General features: G+C 43.1%; 1 protein-coding gene across 5 annotated transcripts; it reads right to left on the bottom strand.

The window, feature by feature from the left end:
• Positions 1-2,381: 2,381 nt before the first annotated feature.
• LOC113021175 (trinucleotide repeat-containing gene 6B protein) lies at positions 2,382-22,040 on the bottom strand. 5 transcript variants are annotated; one of them, XM_026165664.2, is made up of 21 exons: positions 21,728-22,040; positions 20,299-20,386; positions 19,466-19,487; positions 18,778-19,212; positions 15,695-18,496; positions 15,409-15,561; positions 15,019-15,206; positions 14,826-14,888; positions 14,237-14,392; positions 12,759-12,896; positions 10,326-10,517; positions 10,034-10,150; positions 9,554-9,761; positions 9,033-9,185; positions 8,719-8,886; positions 8,307-8,453; positions 7,315-7,407; positions 6,922-7,137; positions 6,736-6,806; positions 4,569-4,708; positions 2,382-4,472 (listed from the first exon to the last, which is right to left on the bottom strand). In XM_026165664.2, the coding sequence occupies exons 2-21, from the start codon at positions 20,353-20,355 to the stop codon at positions 3,899-3,901; spliced, it is 6,093 nt and encodes a 2,030-aa protein (XP_026021449.2). In that variant the 5' UTR covers positions 20,356-20,386; positions 21,728-22,040; the 3' UTR covers positions 2,382-3,898. The 5 variants fall into 5 exon arrangements, with proteins under 5 accessions (XP_026021449.2, XP_026021451.2, XP_080156556.1 ...); XM_026165666.2 differs by having other exon boundaries at positions 15,409-15,555; XM_080300430.1 differs by having other exon boundaries at positions 18,778-19,206.
• Positions 22,041-22,505: the final 465 nt, after the last annotated feature.

Here is a 22,505-nt window from a genome sequence, read left to right as displayed (position 1 = left end):
GATGTCATTCCCTGAATGTCAGTGCACTGCCATTAAAGGAAAACGCCACATATAACGACTCCTATATCTGCAAATTTACCATTCACGAATAACTATCCAATACCATTATTACTGTCATTCGTTTTTAGTGTAAATAGTCAAGTGTGTGCATACTCCTGCATTAATAATGAGATAATTATGTAGTACTACTACTAATTATGCAAGAGTTTTTTTGTTTTTTTTTAAATCCCTGGTTATGTCCCTGCACAGTTTTTCACTTTGCCATTATTCTTGTTCCTACCTTCCATGTGTTAAAATCTGATGCCAAAGGGCGTTTCTTGAATCCAATCATTTTCAATTCAGTTTTATTTATATAGCACCAAAACACCAGTTGCCTCAAGGAACCTTGTATTGTAAGGTAAAGAACCTAAAATAATACAGAGAAAACTCAACAGTCAGACTTTAGCGCAAGCGCTTGGTGACAATTTTAACAGGAAGAAACCTCCAGGCTCCAGCAGAACCAGGCTCAGGGAGGGGTCAGCTAGGACCAGTTGGGAAAGAGAGAGAGAGTGAGCTCATCCTACATACAGTCCTAATCAAAAGTTTAAGACCACTTGAAAAATGGCAAAAAAAAAAATCCTATTTTGCATGGTGGGATCTTAACAAGGTTCCAAGTAGAGCTTCAACATGCAACAAGAATAATTGGAGATGAGACAAAAAAAAAATTTGAGCATGCAATTTATTGAAAACAACCCTTAAATGGAAACAGGCTGCTTTACAGCTGATCTTTAGGACCACACCACCAAAAAAACCTGTAAACCCTCCCAAAACAGAAATCAAGTTCCCTACATGAACTCAGTAATGAGTAGCTCCACTGTTATTGTTGATCACTTCAAAAATTTGTTGCAGCATGCTTGATGCAAGCATTTCCATGAAGTGAGTGGGAACATTTCTGCAAGTGGTGAAGATGGTCACAGGAAGATGGTCTGGAACTGTTGTACACTTTTGTAAACTTCCCTTGCCATTGATCTGAAAAGGTTCTCAATTGGATTTAGATCAGGCGATCACGCAGGATGGTCCAAAAGAGTGATGTTATTCTCCTGGAAGAAGTCCCTCGTCCTGCAGGCATTGTCTACTGTAGCATTGTCCTGTTGAAAAACCCAGTCATTACCACACAGACGAGGGCCCTTAGTCATGAGGGATGCTCTCTGCAACATCTGGACATAGCCAGTGGCTGTTTGACGTAGTAGGCCGTTTTGAGTAGTGGGATCTACTTGTCATGCCAGTAACGTTGGAAACAATCAGGGCCATCAAGGTTACATTTTTTCTCATCAGAGAATAAAGCTTTCTTCCACCTTTCAATGTCCCATGTTTGGTGCTCTCTTGGAAAGTCCAAACAGTAAGTTCTGTGGCGTTCAAGGAGACAAGGCCATTGAAGACGTTTTTTGTTTTTAAAGCCCTTCAGTGTCAAATGCCATCCGATGGTTAAGGTGCTGCAGTCGGCACCAGTAACGGCCTTAATTTGGGTAGAAGATCGGCCTATGTCTTCACGGACAGCCAATTGGATTCTCCAGCTCAGTGCTGGTGAAATTTTTTGGGGTCTTCCACTTGAGTTTTTTGTTCCATAACCCTCAAGATCATTTAAGAAATTCCAATGACTGTCTTACTGCGTCCCACCTCACCAGCGATGGTGTGCTGCGAGAGACCCCGTTTATGAGGTTCAACAACCCAACCACGTTTAAAAAGGGAAATATTTTGCCTTTTCTGTCAGATTGTCATGACAGTGTGCCTACCTGACAGAAAATTACAATGAAGCCACATGTTTGCACAGATTTGTCTCTTTAAAGGCATGTGGTCTTAAACTTTTGATCAGCTGTAATCAGCCTGTTTGTTTCCGTGTTGTTTTCAATAAATTGCATGCTCAAAACAATGTTTTGTCTCACTCCCAATTCTTCTTGTTGCATGTTGAAGCTCTACTTGGAACCTTGTTAAGATCCAACCATGCAAAACATGATTTTTTTTTTGGCCATTTTTCCCAAGTGGTCTTAAATTTTGATCGGGACTATATGCAAGGGCACTTGAAAATTATATCAAGCCATAAAATTTAAGGTGTATAATAAAGGTTACATGGACAACCTCATACAGGTTTAACACAGGATGAACCCATAAAGGTTATCAGTGTGGGTAAATAATTTCATTCAGTAAGCACTGGCTTACCAGAGACTGACGCAAGTGTTAAATAGGATTGGTTTGTCAATAGTGATGAGAGGGTGACTGACATGTGGTCCAGTCCATACACCTTTTTTCTTTAGTCATGATCACCTGCTGAGCCAAGTGTGGATTACAGCAGACAGACACCTGAATTCACACACACAAATGACATAACAAAGAAGAAGAACAAGTTTAGAAGCCAATACTTTCATCTTTATTAATCTTGTTCTCATTTTGTTTAAATAAATTTTTTTTATTTTTTATTTGTAAAATCTCAAAACGAAAACACTGAACAGGAGTGTTAAAGCCTGTCTTAATTTAAAACGAATACACAACAACAGAACATTAAAAACGTACGGTAACGCTTACTCTGCATCTGTAAACAACCCATCCCACCCCTCCCTCCCGCTCTACACAGTTTGATAAGATTTTGGCATGTCCATCTTTTTTTCTCGACGCGTATGCCTTCAGCTCTTTGTGTCATCAAAATGTTCTTTTTTTATTATTGCAGGTCGGACAATAAAAAAAGACAAGTCTGCTTTTAAAAAAAAGAAAAAACAACTTCAAATGAGAGAGAAAAGCATTAGTGCGAATATTTCTTAACACACAGTCAGCAGTATACTGAATGCACTCAAAAACATTTTTGTATAGACCTTCTGTATAAGTAAGCAGCCTTGCCCACATTATGACAGGCATTAACATGCACACACATCATCCTCACATTCACGCACACGCGCACTCACGCATGACAACTGCGGTGGTTTAATCCACTTACTTGGTCTCAGTCTCACTCACGCTCAGTGTGTACGACACTACGCGTGCACACAGTATCAACACATGGAGAAATGCATCATAGCCTCAAACTGCCTGCAATTTAACATTTATCACTGCAACAGTAACAACCATGTTCAAGAGAGAATAACAGAGAAAAAGAGTGCGTGAGATACAACAGTAGGAGGTCAGCATTTTGAAAACAGAACAATGACATTTCAGTATTTTCACTGTTTAAAAATTAAAACCATACAAACAAAAACAAAACAGAAAACTTAACATACACAGTAAGATACAGTTCTGCTGTCAATCAGAGCTGTTTGCATGGGTTTGGATTCGATCTCCATCTTTAAGGGGATGTGAATACAAACTGCACTTTAAACCTCACATCATGTAGTAGTTTTAAGTTCTCTTTTACGATGAAAGTAATGCTGTTTACAGTGCCTATCTGTCTGAAGGCTTCTCTGTATTTGGTGTGTGCATGTGTATGTAAATCTGCTGAAAAGTCACCTATTTACTAAGCACATTGCAATCCAGTCAAGTCTTTCAGACCAACTGACTTTTCATTCTTTTTTTTTTTTTTTTTTCAGGATTCAAGTCTAAGCAGTTGAAATCTTCATCTGTGGAAAAAAGGCTGTATACACATCTAACAGTCCCTGCATTTGTTTTATATAATAGCTTAAGTCTGGCCACGAGAATGTGTGTAAGCATGTCTCACATTTCTGCTTTGTGTGTGCACATAAATTTGCATACTACGTATACGTATGCACACGTGTGTATATGTGTAGTACATTTATATGCATACCATGTAATGCGTGTGTGTGTATGTGTATATGTGTGTGTGCGCGTGTGCCATAGTAAGTACATATGAATCCCAGTGTATGCTGTATCAGTGTGTCCAAACCTACACGTACAAATGGAAGCGGGGGGGGAATCCTCAGATGGAATCGGTTCCTCCCCCCAGTAGGTCGCCAGGCAACAATCCAGCAGGGCTGTCCATTTGGTGCCTTTCCTCCATCTGCGGTGCCCCCCACAGGCTGCTGCTGGGGTATCCTGCAGTCATGCCTCCCCAAAGCCCAGACCTCCCAGACTCTACTCCCCCGACGCCTCCTCCCTCCCCAGCCCCGTTGGTGCTCCACTGGGAAAATATCCCCAGCCCGGGTCCTTGGGCTGAGGAGCTCTCTGAAGAACTACCTGTACCATCAAGACTCTGCCAGCCAGAGCCAGAGGACCTAACTCCAGCTAGAACTGCTGCTCCACTCTCTCCTCCACTGCCATTTCCGTTTCCACCTGAAGTTGCCCCCACAGCTGCCCGCTCGCTCCCCGGAGAACTTCCTCCACTGCTGGCCACCACAGTTGTGCCTGTTCCGGATGAACCCTGTGCCCCACCGGTCGCTGCCCCTCCTGAGCTGGCTCCCTCTGCCCCTCCGGCCTGGGAATGTGCAACATAGCGAGCAACCTCTTCTTCGCTCACAAACTCCGCCAGGATCGTGGTGTTGCCCAGGACACACCTGTTTAAGAAAATTATAAGACAAGGTTCTTCAGGTCAGTATGTGCAGAATTACCGTTTGCTTCACGCGGAGCAGTGAGGGTATAGGTAAACTTACATGTGCAGTGCACCCTGGGCCTTGGCTGCTTCCTGCCGGGTGCTGTAACGAATCAGAGCACTGCCCTGGGTCAGGCCAAGGTGGAAGGTCAGCAGGGGGCCATGCTGCATACAGATAGTCCTCAGCGTGGAGCCATCAATCTACAGGGAAGAGGGAATAATTGTATAGATACCGTATAGGATTAGACTCTGGAGGGTGTTTGTCATATTTAGAAGGACCAATTTTGGTGAAAAATCTGTTACTGTGAAGAGACTCTTGATTTCTGAGGAACCCAAACATAACGCAAGACTTTTGATTAGAAAAGATTACTGATAGTCACTTTGTTGCAATGGTAGAGGTAAAAGTACGGAGCGAGGAGTTATATTACATCGACCAATGTCCTCAGCAGAACGCGTGGATGTGTGATGTAACGTTCATAGGGCAATTATCCACTATCTTGAGTGATCACTTATCGGGCCAGAGAAAGGTCAGGTAAGGAGGCCACACAACAATGATTATGTACATGAAAAACTGTGCACTAATAAATAATGTGAGTGGTAAGGTGGGGCTTTATGACATGTAATAAAGTTACATTTACAGTAAGATCTTCAAGTTGTGCAAGCCTGCACGGGAGATTCTAACAAGAACAAACTTGGTCTTACTCTGGAAAACACTTTAATTTCTATGATTTTCACAGAGGAAGTCGTGGAAGTGTCATTTATACAAGCTCTAATTGCTTAAATGGCTCATCCAACTTGGCAATCAAATTACAGCTGGGTCATTCATGGGTCCGTGTAATTTGCATAGGACAGAGTGAAGGGGAATGCAAATGAATGAGAAAAGCAGTTTAAAGTGCCTAAACCCTGACCGATCTGTACATGTAGCTGTTAATATGGTCTAAGTATTTATGGCCATGATCAATTCTGTTGTGTCAAAGAGGTTTAACCCGTGAACACATGAAGTGCTTAAGAAAATCGATTTTTAAAACTGAGGCCTTCAATGAACCATTCGAGGTAAAAACAAAAAACACTTTAAATAATTTGAATCGCATCTATAATTTTATCATAGCGTACATTATTCCTCATGACTATTTTATACTACACAAAGTCAATTGTGCACATTTTCATGTTGCATATGTAAACAGCTATGGTTTAGATACCTGCCTAATGAGACAAAGATCCCTGGTTTGAACCCAGGAGACAAATCCCACTGGGATCATTGTCAAGAGTGTTATTCAGTGTTTTTAAAAAAAAAAAAAAAACCCTTGCCAAATCAAACAGACACCTGCTTTTAAATAAGGGAAGAGCTGAAAGTAGCTACACTGGCTTTGGGTATAGTACTGTATAGCTTCCAGGTTTCTTTTCTTACCAAACAAGTCTATACACTTTGTTTTTTTTGTTGTTTTTTTTTTAAACAACCTATTCCTTCATCAACTCTCAAAACAAGTCTCAAATTAACAGGACCCTTTGTTGTGCCACTTACTGTTGCACTCGTTTCTCTTCTTGGTTGTCTGCTTCACTGTGCACCTTTAAAGGTTGTGCAAAGATCACATTCATTTTATTAAACCGGATGATATAGTTCTGCTACTGATGGCAGGGAAAGCTCGTCCTGGTCTGACCACCAGCAGCAGCAGCACCACCTCTCTGCCTGTTAACGCCTTTATTGCAAAGCCAGAAGAAGAATAAGGGGCGAACAAAGTAATGGCACAGTTACTCTCCTTTTGGAATATGTAATAAAACCACAAATATATAAATTACACAAATTTTTTTATATTAGAGTGTGATTATTACTGAATCATCATAATAAATTTTCCATGTGACTGCTTCACTGATTTTTAAGGTTTTCCAGCTGTAGCTTGATGGGGGGGGGGGGGGGGGGGGGGGGGTGTTCATTAATGCCATCACAAATCCCCCCCCCTCCTCCCCTTTAAATTCCTTCTCTTATGTTTCACAAGAAAAGCTCATCCAAATTCCTTCAAGCTATTAAATTGTCGATCATTATTTTTTCACATAATTATATGAATGACGTGGCGATCATCAAACAAATGCATGAAGTGTGAGACACACTGCTCATACAACACGGTCCTGTTACGATTTTACATCACCCTTTCGCACAAGTTCAGTTTCTGAAGATGGCAATAACTGCCTTGTTTAGTCGTTTCTCAGTGTTTGCTTCTCCTCCTCCTTACCTGAGGGGTCAGGTTGCTCAACAGCAACCAACAGCTGCCTCTGGAGGCTGCACCATCACTCCAAGCTGAGCCTATAAATTAGGGATAAAATGACAAATGTAAGATTTCTTTATTTACACTGACTTCATCCTCTACATCATAAACAGTTAAGCTGTAAACTATGAAGTAAGGTCCCTGTAGAGGTACCTTGCCCAAATCTTGACTCCTGATTAATCCCACCCCCTCCCCAGCTCCGGGCTAACCGAGGGCCACCAGTACCCCATGGCGAGGGTGAGGCTTGCTTCTGATTGGTTAGGCCAGGAGGGGGGCGTGGCAGCTGGGAGCTGTTGCGACTGGTCTTCCACAACTTGTTCTGTCCAATGGGCTCTGGAGGCCAGCTGGGCTTGTAATCAGAGTACTTTCCTAAGAAGGAAAAGGTGAGTGGAAGAAAGAGGCATAAAAAAAATAAAAAAACAAAAAAAAACAAACAAACTCTTAACTTGTAAAACACAGTGCTAACACATGACAGAAACAATATAATGAAGCTAATAAGTCAAAATGTAAATACAGTTTAACAATATCCACCAATCAAAAACCCACCTGTGCTGTGTGCATTGCTGAGGGGGCTGTCTGAGGCACTGTAGGGCCAGGCACCAGGTGAAGGCAGCGAGGTGTTGAGAGAAGGATTTGGCCCTACAAAACATTACAATATTATCTAAACACCACTACACTTCTGAAAAGTTTATACACAAAGGCCATCGCCACCCTGAATGCTGTGACTTTGTCATTGCCAAATCATTGTCTTTCATTTTATATTTAAAGCATAGTCTACCACCTCAAATTACCACCTTTGTGTGAGAGAATTTTTATTTGCTTATTTTCTCCATTTTTTTCCTCTCATCTCTTCTACTATTAGTAGTTTTTCCTATTTTATACTATACAGGGTGAGACACTGTTTAAAGCACTAGTGCAGCTTTTTTTGTTGTATATGACAAATGCAGAACTAGGAACCTTAGGGGATGCAGCCACTATAACTTATACTGATTAAGAAAAAGCAGCAATATGCTTAAAATTGCTTTATCCGGTCCTGAGCTTGGCATAGCAGACAACTGTAGGCTACAAGAGAAACAGACAAAATAAAAATGTCATTTTCAGATCCGAGTCCCTGTTTTCTGGGATTTTTTGTTTTTAGTTGGTAGAAATCTGTGAAAGAGAGCCAAACTAACAGCTCTGTAGTAAGAACTAACACAAAAGAAATGCCTGCCATATAAAATAATCACCAGCTGACAGCTATAACAGTAAGTGGTGAAAAGATTTAGTACTTAGCCTTAATCCTCGTAGGGATGAGCTGCAGCCTTCAAAGGGGAACTTAGATTGTAATGCAGTCTATTAACAACTGCACCTTTAGTGATATAGCAGATTAGACGGCAGAATTTCAGATTCATGTTCATTCTCAAAATGACTAATCATTAGCACAGTGAGTCCCTGTAATCTATTCTGGGCTTTATTTGGGACAGAAGCAGAGTTCTTGTAATACAAATCATAATACCAGAGTCAAAACCAACACCTATGCTCGTCAAAACTTCAAATACCTATGTTGTCTCGCAGTAACTGGTGGTCAGAGTCGTTGAGGCTTGGGGATCCTGGGGAGCCAAGGACACTACCAGGGGTCATATAGGGATCAGACTCTGGGTCTCCACTGTTCTGTATGCCCTTCCAGGGCACACCGGGCTGGAATTCTGTAATTACGGAGGAAATACAACAAAAAACAAAACCCCGATTAACAAATATGCCGTGCAAAACAGTCCAACTTAATAACAGTGTGCCTGCAGGGTTTGTTAACTATGCTGGCTCCAAGTCTTCAACTTAAGTACTACACATACTGGATGTCCCCAGCATTAGAAGCAAATTATTTATTTTAGTTATTAAGATGAAAAACAGCTGTTTTGGTAAGTAGCAGACAAAAAAAAAACAAAAAAAAAAAACAGAAAAAAAACCACTCACCTGGAGGCCAGCTTGATGTAGCAGATTTGTTCCCCATTTTACTACCAGGGGTCCGGTGCCAGCTGTCTGCAGAGCCCTGAGGGGGAATCCCCAAACCATCACTTCCCAGCATTTCATACTGGGAGTAAGGAGACCCTCCTCTAACCTTTACAGCACTGGGTAAAGGGCCTTTAAAAATGGGACATGACAGAGAAAGGAGGTCAGACAGACTGACATGAATATGTTTCGCAACATTTTGGTTCACAGCGGCTCATTCAGATACACTGTGAACAAAGATGATTACCAGACCAGTTGCTGACCATCTGTTTACCTACCGTTCTTGTGAATGGTTGAGTCGGGGGGAGAGGGAGCTGGCGAGTGTCCCTCCATCATCCATTTAAAGCGGGACTGCTGTCCTCCTAGATCCTTCATCCCTCCCATCATGGGACCGAGCTCCAGTCCTGACAGGTTACTTCCAGGAGTAAGCCCTGGCAAGATGGAAAAAAAAAAAAAGTGTCAGCTTGGGTCACCTTGAGCTTTCAGCATTTCTTCTTCACTCAATATTTACACACCACTCTGCATTTAACCATTGTTATTATTAATCTCTGGCTCTCTTCCACAGTGTGCCTTTTATCCCGTCTCCCTCTCCTCACCCACTACTGGTCACAGCAGATGGATTTGCCTTTCCAAGGCAATTGTTGGGATTTTCTGTCTATTATTGTAGGGTCTTCACCTTACAATATAAAGCGCCTTTAGGTGACTGTTGTGATATTTGGTGCTATAAAAAAATTAAATAAAACTGAATATTATGCAAATCCGGGGAGTGCTGAATTTACACCTAACCACAAGCACTCACCAGAGTACATCCCTGGTGTTTTGGTGTGAAGGTCTGATAAGGTTCCCCCAATTCCAGGATGTGGAACAGGGTCTACCATGGCCTGTTTGGATAGGCCTCCTCCCAGGTGAGAGGGGGACAGTTTGGAACTCCCTCCTGGTGCTGCTCCTCCAACTCCACCCTGCTGATGCTGTCTCTGTTGCTGCAGAATAGCCATAATCCTCGCCAGCTGACAAGATGAAATTAAAAAAAAGTACAGTTGAATAGTCACCACTAATCTATATTTATATTACATAGTTTCACATATTCTAGTCTGACGTGACTGAAGCAAACACTAGTGTCACATCTGTCACCAAAGGTTAAAAATAAAGTGATGGTTCTGAACTACACCTCAGCTAATTAGCCTAACAGAACTTCTGAGTATTTCTGACCACATTTTACAGAGTACTATTTATAGTGTTGTTACTGCTCTGATGGCATTTTATTGGCATGCACGCTCACCTGCTGTGGGTCTGGCTGCTGCCTGAGAGGCTGAGGCTGAGGGAACTTCCTCTGGTTCTGCAGAAACTGCTGCTGCTGCTGTTGCTGCTGCTGCTGTTGTAGCAGGAACTGACAAGCCTGTGTGTTGGCGGACAAACAAAACAAAACACAGCTGTTTTCACAAACATTTTAATCCATTACAAAGTGACATTATTTAGTCTACATCTTCTGCTTCGACATCAATGTTTTCCACTATAAACTAATAAGAAAAACTACTGACAATCAATCGATGACGTATCATTCAGGCACTTACCAGATGGAACTGCTGCATTGGGGGGTAAATGTTGCTGAGCATTGCTAGCTGCTGTGGGGAAATCTGGGGAGGGAACACGCCTCCGCCAACCCCTCCGACACTTCCAACACCACCGACACCTCCTACTCCTCCAACTACACCACCCACACTTCCACCAGGAGAGGGCATCTGCTTCAGCATAGGACCCGGCACCTGCAAGCCACAAGAATTCACAAGTATATGGGTGCTGAAAGACACTCCAGGCAAAGCACGTTATGAGAAACAGGGACACTCTATCAATAAGCCCTGTCAGGTTTCCAGCAGTGCAGGATAAGCTGGAGCATCGAAACCAAACGCAAGAAATGTATGAAAGCCCTGTCAAAAACTGATATTCAGTTTAAAAACATTTCAAATTGGTGTCACATTTACATGAGGCAGATTATGTGCCTGTATCACATGTGCTAGTGCATACTGCAGTGACTCTGCACGCTGTAGGCAGGCAGCTTCTAGTTCGATAAAACTGAAATTTTTATAGTCTGTGATTGCAGAATATGACTAAATATTAGTTGGCGACTAGAGCAGGGCGATATGGCCAAAAATATTTATCACGATATATATTTGAAAATTTGCGATAACGATATAACCGACGATATAATTGATGCGAGACAAAATACAACTCCACAACATTACTAGCGCAAAAAGACAACCTTCCATTTATTTTCACTTAAACAAGAAGCTGGTTTTTATGTACATTAAAGCTTTATAAAAATGTAACAGTGCAAATGCAAATTCCTTGCTGAAAGTTTAACCAAAAGGCATTTCCAGTAGAAATGGGCTGACATATCCTGAGCATAACCATGTATAATATCCACTGAAGTTAAAAAGAGGTGCTTTGCAACATTAAACTGCAGTGTGCAGTACGTATTTTTCGCACCATAAGGTGCACGGGATTATAAGGCACATTAAGCGAAACAAAGCAGTCAGATAAATCAAACTTTATTAAACTCATTCTTCTTGCTTCCTCCACTTCTGTACCATTGATTCATTAATGTTGAATTCTCTGGCAGCTGCTCTATTCCCATGTTGTTGCAGTATATTAATGACTAACCTCGTATTGTGGATGGATTATCTCAGTTGTTCTCCTGACTGAAGTTTGGTCCGTTTACAGTATCCTGCCATGCGATTGCATTTGTCTCTAACCATGAAGAACCTTCACGTTAACTTTTATAAGTGGAAAAGTGTTAGTGTTCGTCCTCCAGCTTCACTGTTTATGTTATGCTAACATAGCTGTGTCGCTAGCGATCACGTAGCACATCATTATATACCAGCTAGCCCAACTTCAGTAACCCTACAAACGTCACTGCTGTTTAGTTTCCTGTCTTCATTTATGTTGGAAGTGAAAGCAGAGCTGTACGTTTGATTTTTTTCAGAAATCTCTCAGTCAGAACATGCAATATCATGCTTAGGTAACTAGCGAAACTAGCGAGCTAACTTCCGCTAGCTTCCTGCTAACTTCTAACTCCGTTAAATGTAATAACTTTTGTTTTCATGGATGCCTGGAAGTTAAACTTTATAGTTACACCTGGTAAAGCAGCAATGCTGATCGTTTTATTAAAGATGAAAGAATTTAGACAGTTTTTAACTCTCAGTGATGCTGCAGTGTTGTTTGACCTGAAGAATTACGGAGTTTAGGACCCAGATTACTCCCAGATTTAAGAGCATCTTAGTCCGACAAATATGACAATAACAACGGCCGCTTGCATGTTCTGCAAAAAAATGTGCTTTGTTGTGTATCTGACGGACAAACACCAAACCAGTTCCACATCACTGAAGTTGCACCATTTTTACAAACCAATTCTGGTTCATCTGTTTCACTCAACAATCGGCCATGTGCATATGAAAACAAAGGCACTGCGCATGTGCGTTTTACTCCCATTCTATCGCGATATTTCATTTTCCTATCGTTGCCTAACATTATACCGGTATTACCGTGAACGGTATAATATGGCCCAGCCCTATTGGCGACGCCATTATAATTACTTTAATAAGTGGTGGGAGTAGTCAGTAAAATAACTAAGCTAAAGTTTAATTAGTTGTTAAAAATAATATAATTATATTATATATAATTTAATATTAACTAACCAACTGTAATGCTATAATTTGTTTATGTCATGTATAGTGAAAATCAATTGTTTTCTTTACTTAATGTCACGTACAGGTTTCAGTTACCTTCATAAAATTGGCACAAAGTTTAATGGACTATGTTATTATATATATTTAATAATTATGTATAAACTCTTCTCAAAAAACTTGTGAGACCACCAGATGTGTGAGGTTAGCTGACCTTGATGACCCATTGCTCTGCATTTGTATAAGATATCCAATATACCAAACAAACCAAACCAAACCTTGTACAAACAGCTTCATCATAATTAATAACAACAGGAAACAAACCTGAGCAGACAGGAACGGATGAGGCACTTGTGCACGTAACCCCTGGGAGGGGTTCATCGAATGCATGCCAGGCTGGTGCATCCCTCGAGGCTGAGACATCCCTCCACCACCACTGACAAACACTCCGTGGCCACCCATCTGGAACAGAATAGAAACAATTTACAACTAAAGCCAGGGCTCTCGAAGTGTGGCCAGTGGAGGCCCTTGGTAACATTCTGTGCAGTCCCTGAGCACAGCAAGAGAAAACGAAGCATCCACAATTCATATCATCCTATCTTTAAAAGGAAAGGAGCATTTCTCTTCAATTTCAGCTCCATGGTTCTACCTGCCATAATTGATTAAATCTACATAGCACTGATAAAGCTTGCCAAAGTGTAGAAGTGCCACTTTACATCTAAAAACTTTCCAGCTTCCTTAACCCTTTAAGACCTACCATAGAACCAAGTCCGCCAGAGCTTATATTATATTTTTACATGCTGTGGAGCCATTTTTGGGAGCATTTCAAGTTGATATACATCAATACAACCATTATAGCCCAGATTTTAATAATATGTATTCATTAAGTGCATAGTAATTACATAAATTGCAAAAAAGTGCAATAAACTACAAAAAAATTGAAAATCGTTTTTGCTTTTTTAACATATATTTGTAGTTAGAGAAATTTAAGAGGCTTATCCCTCAAAACTGTAAATACAAAAAAGTTGCACAAAATAGTTTCCCACCACAGGAAATTTATTTTAAGTGTCTTCATAGTTTTATTTTTGAAATACACCAATTTATGCAGGAAAAACGAAAATAAATATTATACTGCAAATTTGCAAAAAAGCAGCATATGCATCAAAATAAACTATTTCCAGCAGTGCAATATGAGTCCTAAGCATCCCAGAAACGACACAGAAAGTCATAAAGTCAAAGATAACTTTTAAAAAGACCAGTATAGGCCCTGAGGCCCTGATGGTAAAAAAGACTACATTTCCGCGAAAATGACGTCACTTCCGGTTTCGGGCAGGTAATGGCGGAAATGCAAAAGTTCGCGCTGACGTCTATTCCAACGTAGGAAGTGTTATGACCAGCTGATCGGATCGGCAAAGCGTGTTTCTGGAATATTATGTTTTTGTTCCTGCAAGCGCTTTTTATGCAGTTTTTGCAAAGCTTTATGTGGAAGGAAACCGTGACCTAGGACAAGCTGATGGCATGAGATGTAAGTACAACTCCTCCGGTTTCATATGCAAAAAAAATTTTTGCGCTAGCTTACGTGGTTGCAGTGCTACCGGGATTTAAAAATAGTTACGCAAAACAGAGCGTGCCCGCTCCGATCAGCTCTAAAGGGTTAATTGGTCATTAAAACCCTTACTTTATTTGTGGTAATATTTTATAACACTCAGTCGATACTGTGAGTACTAAAGTTCAAATTATTCAAACTGACAGCTACCTTTGTTCTTATAATAATTAAAGACTACTTAACACTCCCAACACACCTTTTCACCATAGGGCCCCATGTCAACAGGGCCCATATCTTTGGAACTAGGCATGCGGTAACCACCTCCACCTCTTCCTCCCCTCCGCATTTCTCCATTATAGTCAGTTATTCCTCTCTTGTCTCCTTCCATTTTTTTGTCGACACCTGGATCATCCTAGAGAGAGGTAGAAAAAAGAAAATGACCTCACTCTTTAGTAGTACAGTGATAGCACCCTCACTGATAATGTAACCATTATAACAACATTAGTGATAGAGGGGGAAACAAAATCATATCAAATCATACAGCAGCAATGGCACTAAATACATGAAAGCTATAAATCCATCCACTCTCTTCCCTTATCTAATTCAGAGTCAGGGTGGGTGGAGCCTGTCCCAGCTGTCTTAGGGCAAGAGGCGAGTTACACCCTGGACAGGTCACCAGTCTGTCGCAGGACTAACACACAGACAACCATTCGCAATCACATTCACACCTATGGGCAATTTAGAATTACCAATTAACTGAACTCCACTAATTGCATGTCTTTAGACTGTGAGAGGAGAGCTAAAAAAATGTTTTTTCTTAAATAATTATCTTATTCGTATCTTACCAGAATGCCCATATTTGAAAACTGGCGTGACACTGGGTTCATCCAACTGTCCCCTCCTCCGGCCTTTAAGGAAAAAAAATCCAAACATTACCCTTTAAGTGCTAAACAAAAATCAAAGTGTTTTGTTGCAGTACAATGAACTTCAATTTGTAGTTTATAGCCGTTTGTGTGTCCTTGAATCTTTCTTCCCCACCTTCATGTTTCCTCTTTTCCCCCCATGTGTCTGACCCCAGCCTCCAGAGTTGAAGGAAGAACTGCTTCCCTGTGAGCCTGTGCTGTTCCAGGCTCCGCCACCACCATCTTCTTCCTCATCCCAGCTTGGATGACGGGAAGCTGAAATAGAGTCTCCTTTTCCAATCCAGTTTTCAATAGACTTGCCACCTGCAGTGAAAACAAAACAGATGGTTATGATAAAGTCAGCTGTTTCTCTATTTGGGGATTGTGGAGTTAACATTCATGAAGCCTAGTCATACTAAGAAGTGCAATGTTGCTAAATGTCTGATATGTGGTTGAGGCATCATCAACACATGAAAAACAAAATGCTGGGTTTTTTTTGTTGTTTTTTTTTGTTTTAAATCCTTACCAGGTTTACCAGGGTTGGGTGAAGGATTCCCCCAGCCAGAAGCTTTACCAGGTTCATCTGGATCAACCCAACCTGATGTTGCATCTGAAGCCTGACCCCAAGCTGCCGTACCATTATCCACAGTTTGTACACCTCCTCCCCACATGCCTGCACCTTGATAAAATTAGACATTGTTGTTTAGAAGAAAGTACTACGTAAAAGAAGCTTAATCGTTTATGATTTTAATAGCAAATGTCCATAAGGTTGTTAACAAGGCTGACACTGTGAAATAAAAGCTTTTTCTTACCCATGGCGCCATTGCCAGGAGTTGTGCTGCTGGACTGCATCCCCTGTTGTCTTCTAGGTGGTTGTTGCTGCTGCATGGATGGTGGTGGGGCCTGCTGACTGTGGCTCTGGCCTGGAATTGCACTGTTCTTGTCCCACAAGTTCACGTTCTTGGTGTTGTAGCGGTTTGGGTCTCCCCAGGCTGATGTGCCATCGTCGATTTCCATTTTGCGGCTGATGGACTGAGGGGAGGGCTCTTCCCAGCCGCTGGGTTCTAGGGTGTCACTACTGCCACCTCCGGAGATTTGGGGAATCGGGCCAGAGGTCCAGCCTGAACTTTGGTTCTGATTCTTGGAAGGTGGACCTCCACCTCCAACATTTGGCCGGCTGTTCCACCCTCCTTGTATGGGACCTCCTGGTGGTTGCTGACCCTGTGATTGGTGCTGCTGCTGATTTGGGGCTTTCATTGGTGTCGCTTGGCTGTTTGGTATCTGTGCTGCTGCTGTATGGGGCTTTGTACTCCCCCAGTCCGGGTGGGATTTGACGCCACCCCCATCTCCCCATCCTCCTCGCTGAGACCCTCCTTCATCCGATGCACCCCAGGAAGATCCCTCATCAGAGTTGCTCCCACCTCTACTCCTCCCATCTCCCCACCCACCTCCAGGTGTAGAATCTCTCTGTCTCCAGTCTCCTCCCCCCCAACCACTTGTCTCCCCTCTTCCACCTCCTTTCCACCCCCCTTTTCCTTTATTTTCTGGACCATCTTTCCACCCACTACCCTGTTCTCCTATGTCTCTCCAGTTACCTCCTCTTTGATCCCCCCATTGTTGTTCTTCAGCCCCCCATGTTTTGCCCTGGCTTTCAGGTGGGAGATCACCCCAGCCTCCAGCTGCCTTCCCCTGGCTGCCCTCTAGATCTTCTTCTGGTGATCCCAGCTTCCTTATAGTGCTACTTGGCATATGAGGACCACAGGTGGACTGTGCAGCGCCACCATCCCAGCCATCCCTTACTGTAGATTTCAGGCTGGTTTCATGGCTGCCACCAGATGTATCATTAGTTACTGAACCAGTGTTAGATGGGTACCTAGGACTGCGAGTAGTGGTAGTGTTCATGGTTGCTGATGAAAACGCAGAGGAAGATGATGTGTTTCTTTCATTTCTGTTTCCGACTCCTGATGAGGTGTCCAGGTCCCAGGCCACATTCTGTCGAATCTGGGTCTGCCCCCAGCCCGTGTTTGACAGAACCTTGGGGTCCAGGTCAGGCCGATTGAGCAAGCTAAGTAAGGCCACTTCAGCATTGGAGGTCTGATGGGAGTGGTGGTGCCCAGATGAGGAATGCTCTTGTTTCTGTTCGCTACCACTCCCTCCTCCACCACTTCCAGCTATGGATCCTCCTCCACTAGAGGATGGTCCTTCACCTCCAGTGCCTCCACCCCATTCCATAACTGCCCCGTCCCCAGTATCAATCCCTTTCTGATTGTCCCAAGCTTTTGTCATAGTTGCAAACTTTGGTGAGGAAGAATCCTCCAAACTGCTGCCAACAACACCAAGGCTGCCTGCACTACTGCTGATGCTGCTCCCCTCTTCTCCTCTTCCACTGGCTATTGCTAAATTACTTGAACTTGCACTTCCTGCAGTTTCACCCCACTCTGCATCTGAACTGCTTCCTTCCCACGGTCCCTGAGATACCACTGGGGTAGTTGAACCACCACCATTTCTCCTGCCCCACCCCGTCTTGTTACCTGGGGTACCAGAGCCCCAAACATTCCCTTCCTGCCCCTGAGCTCCAGTCCCTCCTCCACCCCACCCATCTGCCTGTGAGGCCCCTGCACTGAGGTCAGTGGACACTGGGGGTATGGATCTCCAAGAAGAGCTGGCAGAGGAGGAAGACGTAGAGCCAGAAAGATTACTGCTCCCTTCTCCTTCACTAGCAGCCCCACAATCCCCCTCACTGCCACCTTCTTGATTTGGTCCTGCTTCTCGTGCCGCCCCGCCTGAACCCAGCTCCTGTCCTGGGTTTCCTAAGTGCTGCTGCTGCTGTTCTCCACTCCTGGCACCTGCAGCTGTTTCAGTGTGCTGCTGATAAAGATCAGTTTGATTCACAGATGAAAAAGTGTGAGTGGTGATGAGGGTGGTGTTGGCGGAACATGAGGAAGATGAAGTAACGGATGAGTGTAGTGGAGCACTGTCCCCAGCCGAAGTTGATGTCCCACTCTGCACCAGGGCGGGCCAAGCGGAGGGGTTCATGTCAGGGTTGAAATTGGCACCAGGGACACTGCTGCTGCTGCCACCTACAGGGCTCTCCTGAGGGCTAGGAAGAAGATGGGAGACTTTGGAATTGTAAAATGCTGCTAATCCTAGCCCCGCATCCACCTGAGATGAGGTGGGAGAGACCCATACACCACTGCCGCCACCACCACCACCACTTGACTGAACACATTCGTTTAGTGAGGAAGTGGAGGATAGAGGAGAAGAACGAGGGGGGGAAGGATTGTCCATGTTCCCTGCTCCTCCCTTCTGCTGGATGCTTATCTCACTCCATGAGGCACTACTGTTGTTGTTTCCGGGGCAGTCCTGCACCCCTCCTCCAGCCCCATCGGAACTCACTTTGGCCCCCCCTATAATGGTAGGCCAGTCCTCCAGGTCAGTCCCATCCACAAACACCTTCCCGCAGCCCTGAGAAGAGGACTGGCTGCCAGAGCCTGCCCCCCATGTGGAATTTGCATAAGTTGAAGTAGTAGTAGTAGAAGACGACGGAGCAGCGACACATAATGAGGATGAGGAGGAGTTTGGGGGTGAAGGGGAGGATGAACCCAGGTTGGAATCTACGGAAAAAAATCATGAACAACACTCAAAACTTTCAGAGTTTACTACATGTTGCTAACACTACCTGACTATTAAGAACAGTGAACGTATATCACTACTGTCATGAACAACTTTATAATGAATAAATTAATTGTAAAGGCCACTGATTGATTCTCTTCATTGCGTTATCTGTAAAAATTCACCTTAAAACAAAGTTTCTGTTCTAATGTAGGACAAGACTACTACTGGGTTACTGGACTACCTATTAAACTTGATCGTATGTTCTGAAACATTAACCCACCTGTGCCTCCAGCTGTGTTTGCATTGGGGTTATCTGCTCCCTGTGAGGGAAGAGGTGGGGCGGCCCCCCAGCCGCTGCCTCCTTCAGCCCCTCCAGAGCCCCCCTCACCTCCACCCAGCAGCATGGAGGACAGCGGTGGCTGGCCCCTCTTCAGTAGCACTTTGTGGTCCTGCTGGCAGCGAAATCTTGGTGGAACCTCGCGAGACATGTATCGCTGCTGCTGGGTGGTCTGACTTCCAGAGGGTGAGGTGGAGGGCTGTCCGTTGGCCACAGCAGTCCGCTGCTTTGCATTGTTCCCACCACCAGGAGGAACTTGGGCAGAACCCCCAGCTGCACCAGGACTGGGGGATGAGGGGGCAACAGGGCCAGGGCTGGGGGACACTGAGCCTGGGGTGACAGGTGGCTGGGAACAGGAGGGCTTGGCTGATTCTGGCACTGGCAGAGACACAAATGAGAGAAACCATCACTCTGTAGGTGCATTACTCAATTTATGATTAGTTTAATAACATTCACTATGGGTCTAACATATATGTATGCATGTGCATAACCACATCCAACAAATTCCCTACGTCGTTACCTCATACTGAAGTTCATTACAGCATATTTAAGAAGAAGAAACAAAGTCATTAAACTGACATGTGGAATACTCAGTGATGGAGGAAGGAAGAGTGACATGAAAAACACATACCTTTGATTTTTTGTTCTGGCACCTAAAAAAGAAGAAAGAAAGAAAAGAAACTGAGATGTAAAGCAGGAGATAATTAGATTTTTTTTAATGCAAAAAAAGGTTTGCATTCATGTGACTACCTATGTCCACAGGGGACATTCCATATAAAATACCCATCTGAGAAGCTCAGATTTTTGTTCAGTACCTTAAGTTTATTTATGGAAGATATGGGAGATTCTGCCACAATACTCTCAAACTTTTATGAGGTAAAGGCCCTTGAAATAAATAACTTTTGATTTTGATTTTAGAGTGTTATTTTCCAGCCTTTTTTAGTCCTCTACAATACAGGAAGCTGGCCATGTGTGCACAATAAACCAAACTGCAATTTTATATCTGCTTCAAGTGTCACAATCTAAAGCCAAAATCTTATTTCTGGTCGACTCAACATTTTTCTATGACCAGCATTAACAAAATATATAATGGGATATAATAGCTTCACTAGCAAATATTTACCAATTCAATGTCTATGACACAAAGGAAGAAAAACAATCGTTTGGCATGCTTGGTTTTTGGGAGGGGGTTTATTTCTTTGTGTGTGTGTGGTTTTTTTTAAAATCTTTTTTATCTAAACAGGGCATTTCGGCTAAACTTTCAAGAGTCATACCAATGTGTGGGATAGGCAGCTTGTCAAGTTACAGCATGTTAAAGCAATTTCAGCTCTGAAAATTTCAAATGATGTTATTAGGGCTCAAAAATCTGGCAAATAAACTGTAAATTTTATCAACTCCTGTTCAACACAAACAGTTAGTGATACAGAAACAGACTTTCTGCAAACTAGACAGAGCACAGCTTACCTTCTGAGAGGTTTCCCTTTTCTTTTTATCTTCTTTCTTCTTTTTCTTGTCTTCCATGAACTACTGTTCCCCTTCTTGATTCTCCTGTCTGAAAAGAGAAATATACATGTTCAATTATTTATCTAACTAAAGCCTCAATGAATTTGGCTTGTTGCTTAAAAAGAGAGCATACCATTGTTTCACACACATAAATTCTGGCTCGAAATTTATAACATGCCATCACGAGATCACCGCCAAATGTACTCCTACACAGTCAGTGTTGTAAGAACTGTAACGTTAACCAGAAGCAGACAGCTTGACAACAGCCCTTGGTAGTCTTGTTTCTCACTGCATAATTCATTAACCAGCAAGCAACTGCAATTCAACCAGTGGACAAACAGAGCAGCAGCCAAACAAACATGACTTTATAGTCTACGGCATTTCTGGGAAAAAAGGGAAAAAAAACTGGGATTTTTTTCAGGCAGTAAAGTAGGAAGTAAAATGGCTGCAATGACCCAAGGGGTACAAAAGAAAAAGAAATAGCGACCTGTCCACTGTTATGAAGGAGACACTTGTTTATGACCTCCTCACCATGCCAGAAGTAAACAAATGACATATGCAAACGCACAGCTCGCATCTAACAACAAAACAGATGACATTAAAATAGCAAAAACGGCCACAGAGGGAAACATAAAGGGATCCCAGCTTCTACAGAGCTGTAAATGTGACTAGGCCAAGTAATTCTGTTAGCCAAGCTGTTGATAATTAGCCCCACGACACAAGACGCTACTGAATGCTAACCCGACAAGTTACAGCCGTGACCCTTCACTGTTTAATGTCGCTCGCTGACATTACAGGTAATGATGAGAAGCACAGCCGGACATCTGCGCAGTACTGGGAGCAAACAACCTGCACCTCATGTAAATATCGGTCGGTAGGGAACAGACCTGCAGTCACGAAGGGGCACCGGGAGAGCAACTGGCTAATGGTAGCGGGTTTTAAAGCAGCTAGGCAGGTGAGCTCTCGCGCTTTGACCCGAGAGCCCGGGCTCGCGGCGGTGAGCTGTCACAGAGGAAGGTGCCTCTGTGGCTCCGCGCGATCGTAACCTGAGCGAAGTTGACTGCTGAGGCACGTCAGGCCCATTATTTCCACACGCTGCCCCCTCCTTTTACACGGTTTATTCTTGTAATTCGTAACGTCACGGCGGGCGCAAAACCCAGGACTAACATGTCAGCGAATACACCGAAAACCAGTCCGTAGCAAGGGGTCGACAGGGCCAAAACACACGACGAACCTGTGACGTTTCCCCAGCTTTTCAACGCCTAACAAGCGAGCCTATTCCAAAAACCGAGAAACCTCGAATGCTCGCCGTGTGAGTGAATAAATACTTCGCGTTTCTACTCGGTACTTCTGTTGTGTGAAGGCCAAACGTCCGTGTTTTAGTACTCACCTCGGGAATCACGCAGGACATAAAGTGCTTCTGTGCAAAAATTCTTGCAAACCTACCGCTAGCAGGTTAGCAAGGTAGCTACCCTAGCGAGCTAGTTCTTCGAGGCTTTCAAGGCTAAATTGAATAAGAAATGACATCACCGAAAGGCGAAATGTTAATCGTAGAAAAACTGAAGAAAGGCGAGTATCCTTTTTTGCGCGACTGTAGCTCTCAAGCTGTAAACAAAACATGCATAACCCCTTGATTACTGTCAGACGGTCTGTGATCGGTTAGTTTACTATCGGCCATTTTGCTTCTGTGTGGAGGTTTTTAGGCAGCGTATTATATCACCAGGCTCGTTGTTGATCAGAGAGGGGAGGAGGAGCAGAGCTCGCGCCTAAACTGTCCACCAGAGGGCGCTTTAACTCTGGAACATGATAACTCTGGAACATGACGTCATGCATAAATAAGTAAACAAATGTGCTGAAAAAACAACAACACAGCAAGCGCCTCCCACCCCACCCCCCCTTTTCCATGTTTGACATTTAATTAGTTTAGATAAAATAATAAATGTGCTCAGATGTAAGTATTTAATAATGACTTAATTAATACTGTAATAGGATATTGTACAAGATATGGTACTATTTGGAGCTTGTACTGAATTTTCTTATTCCTGTGAGCTATACATTAAAATGGTTAACACTGTGACACACTACATTTATCCATCAACCCACCCATCCATTTTCTTACACTCATCGAATTCAGGATGAGGCCCGGAGCTTAAATCACATCTGTTCTA

The sequence above is a fragment of the Astatotilapia calliptera genome, chromosome 4 (genome assembly GCF_964374335.1).
Source record: "Astatotilapia calliptera chromosome 4, fAstCal68.1, whole genome shotgun sequence".
Classification (NCBI taxonomy): domain Eukaryota; kingdom Metazoa; phylum Chordata; class Actinopteri; order Cichliformes; family Cichlidae; genus Astatotilapia; species Astatotilapia calliptera.
Note: the sequence above shows the minus strand (reverse complement) of the source record. Positions and strands in the feature narration are given on the sequence as shown.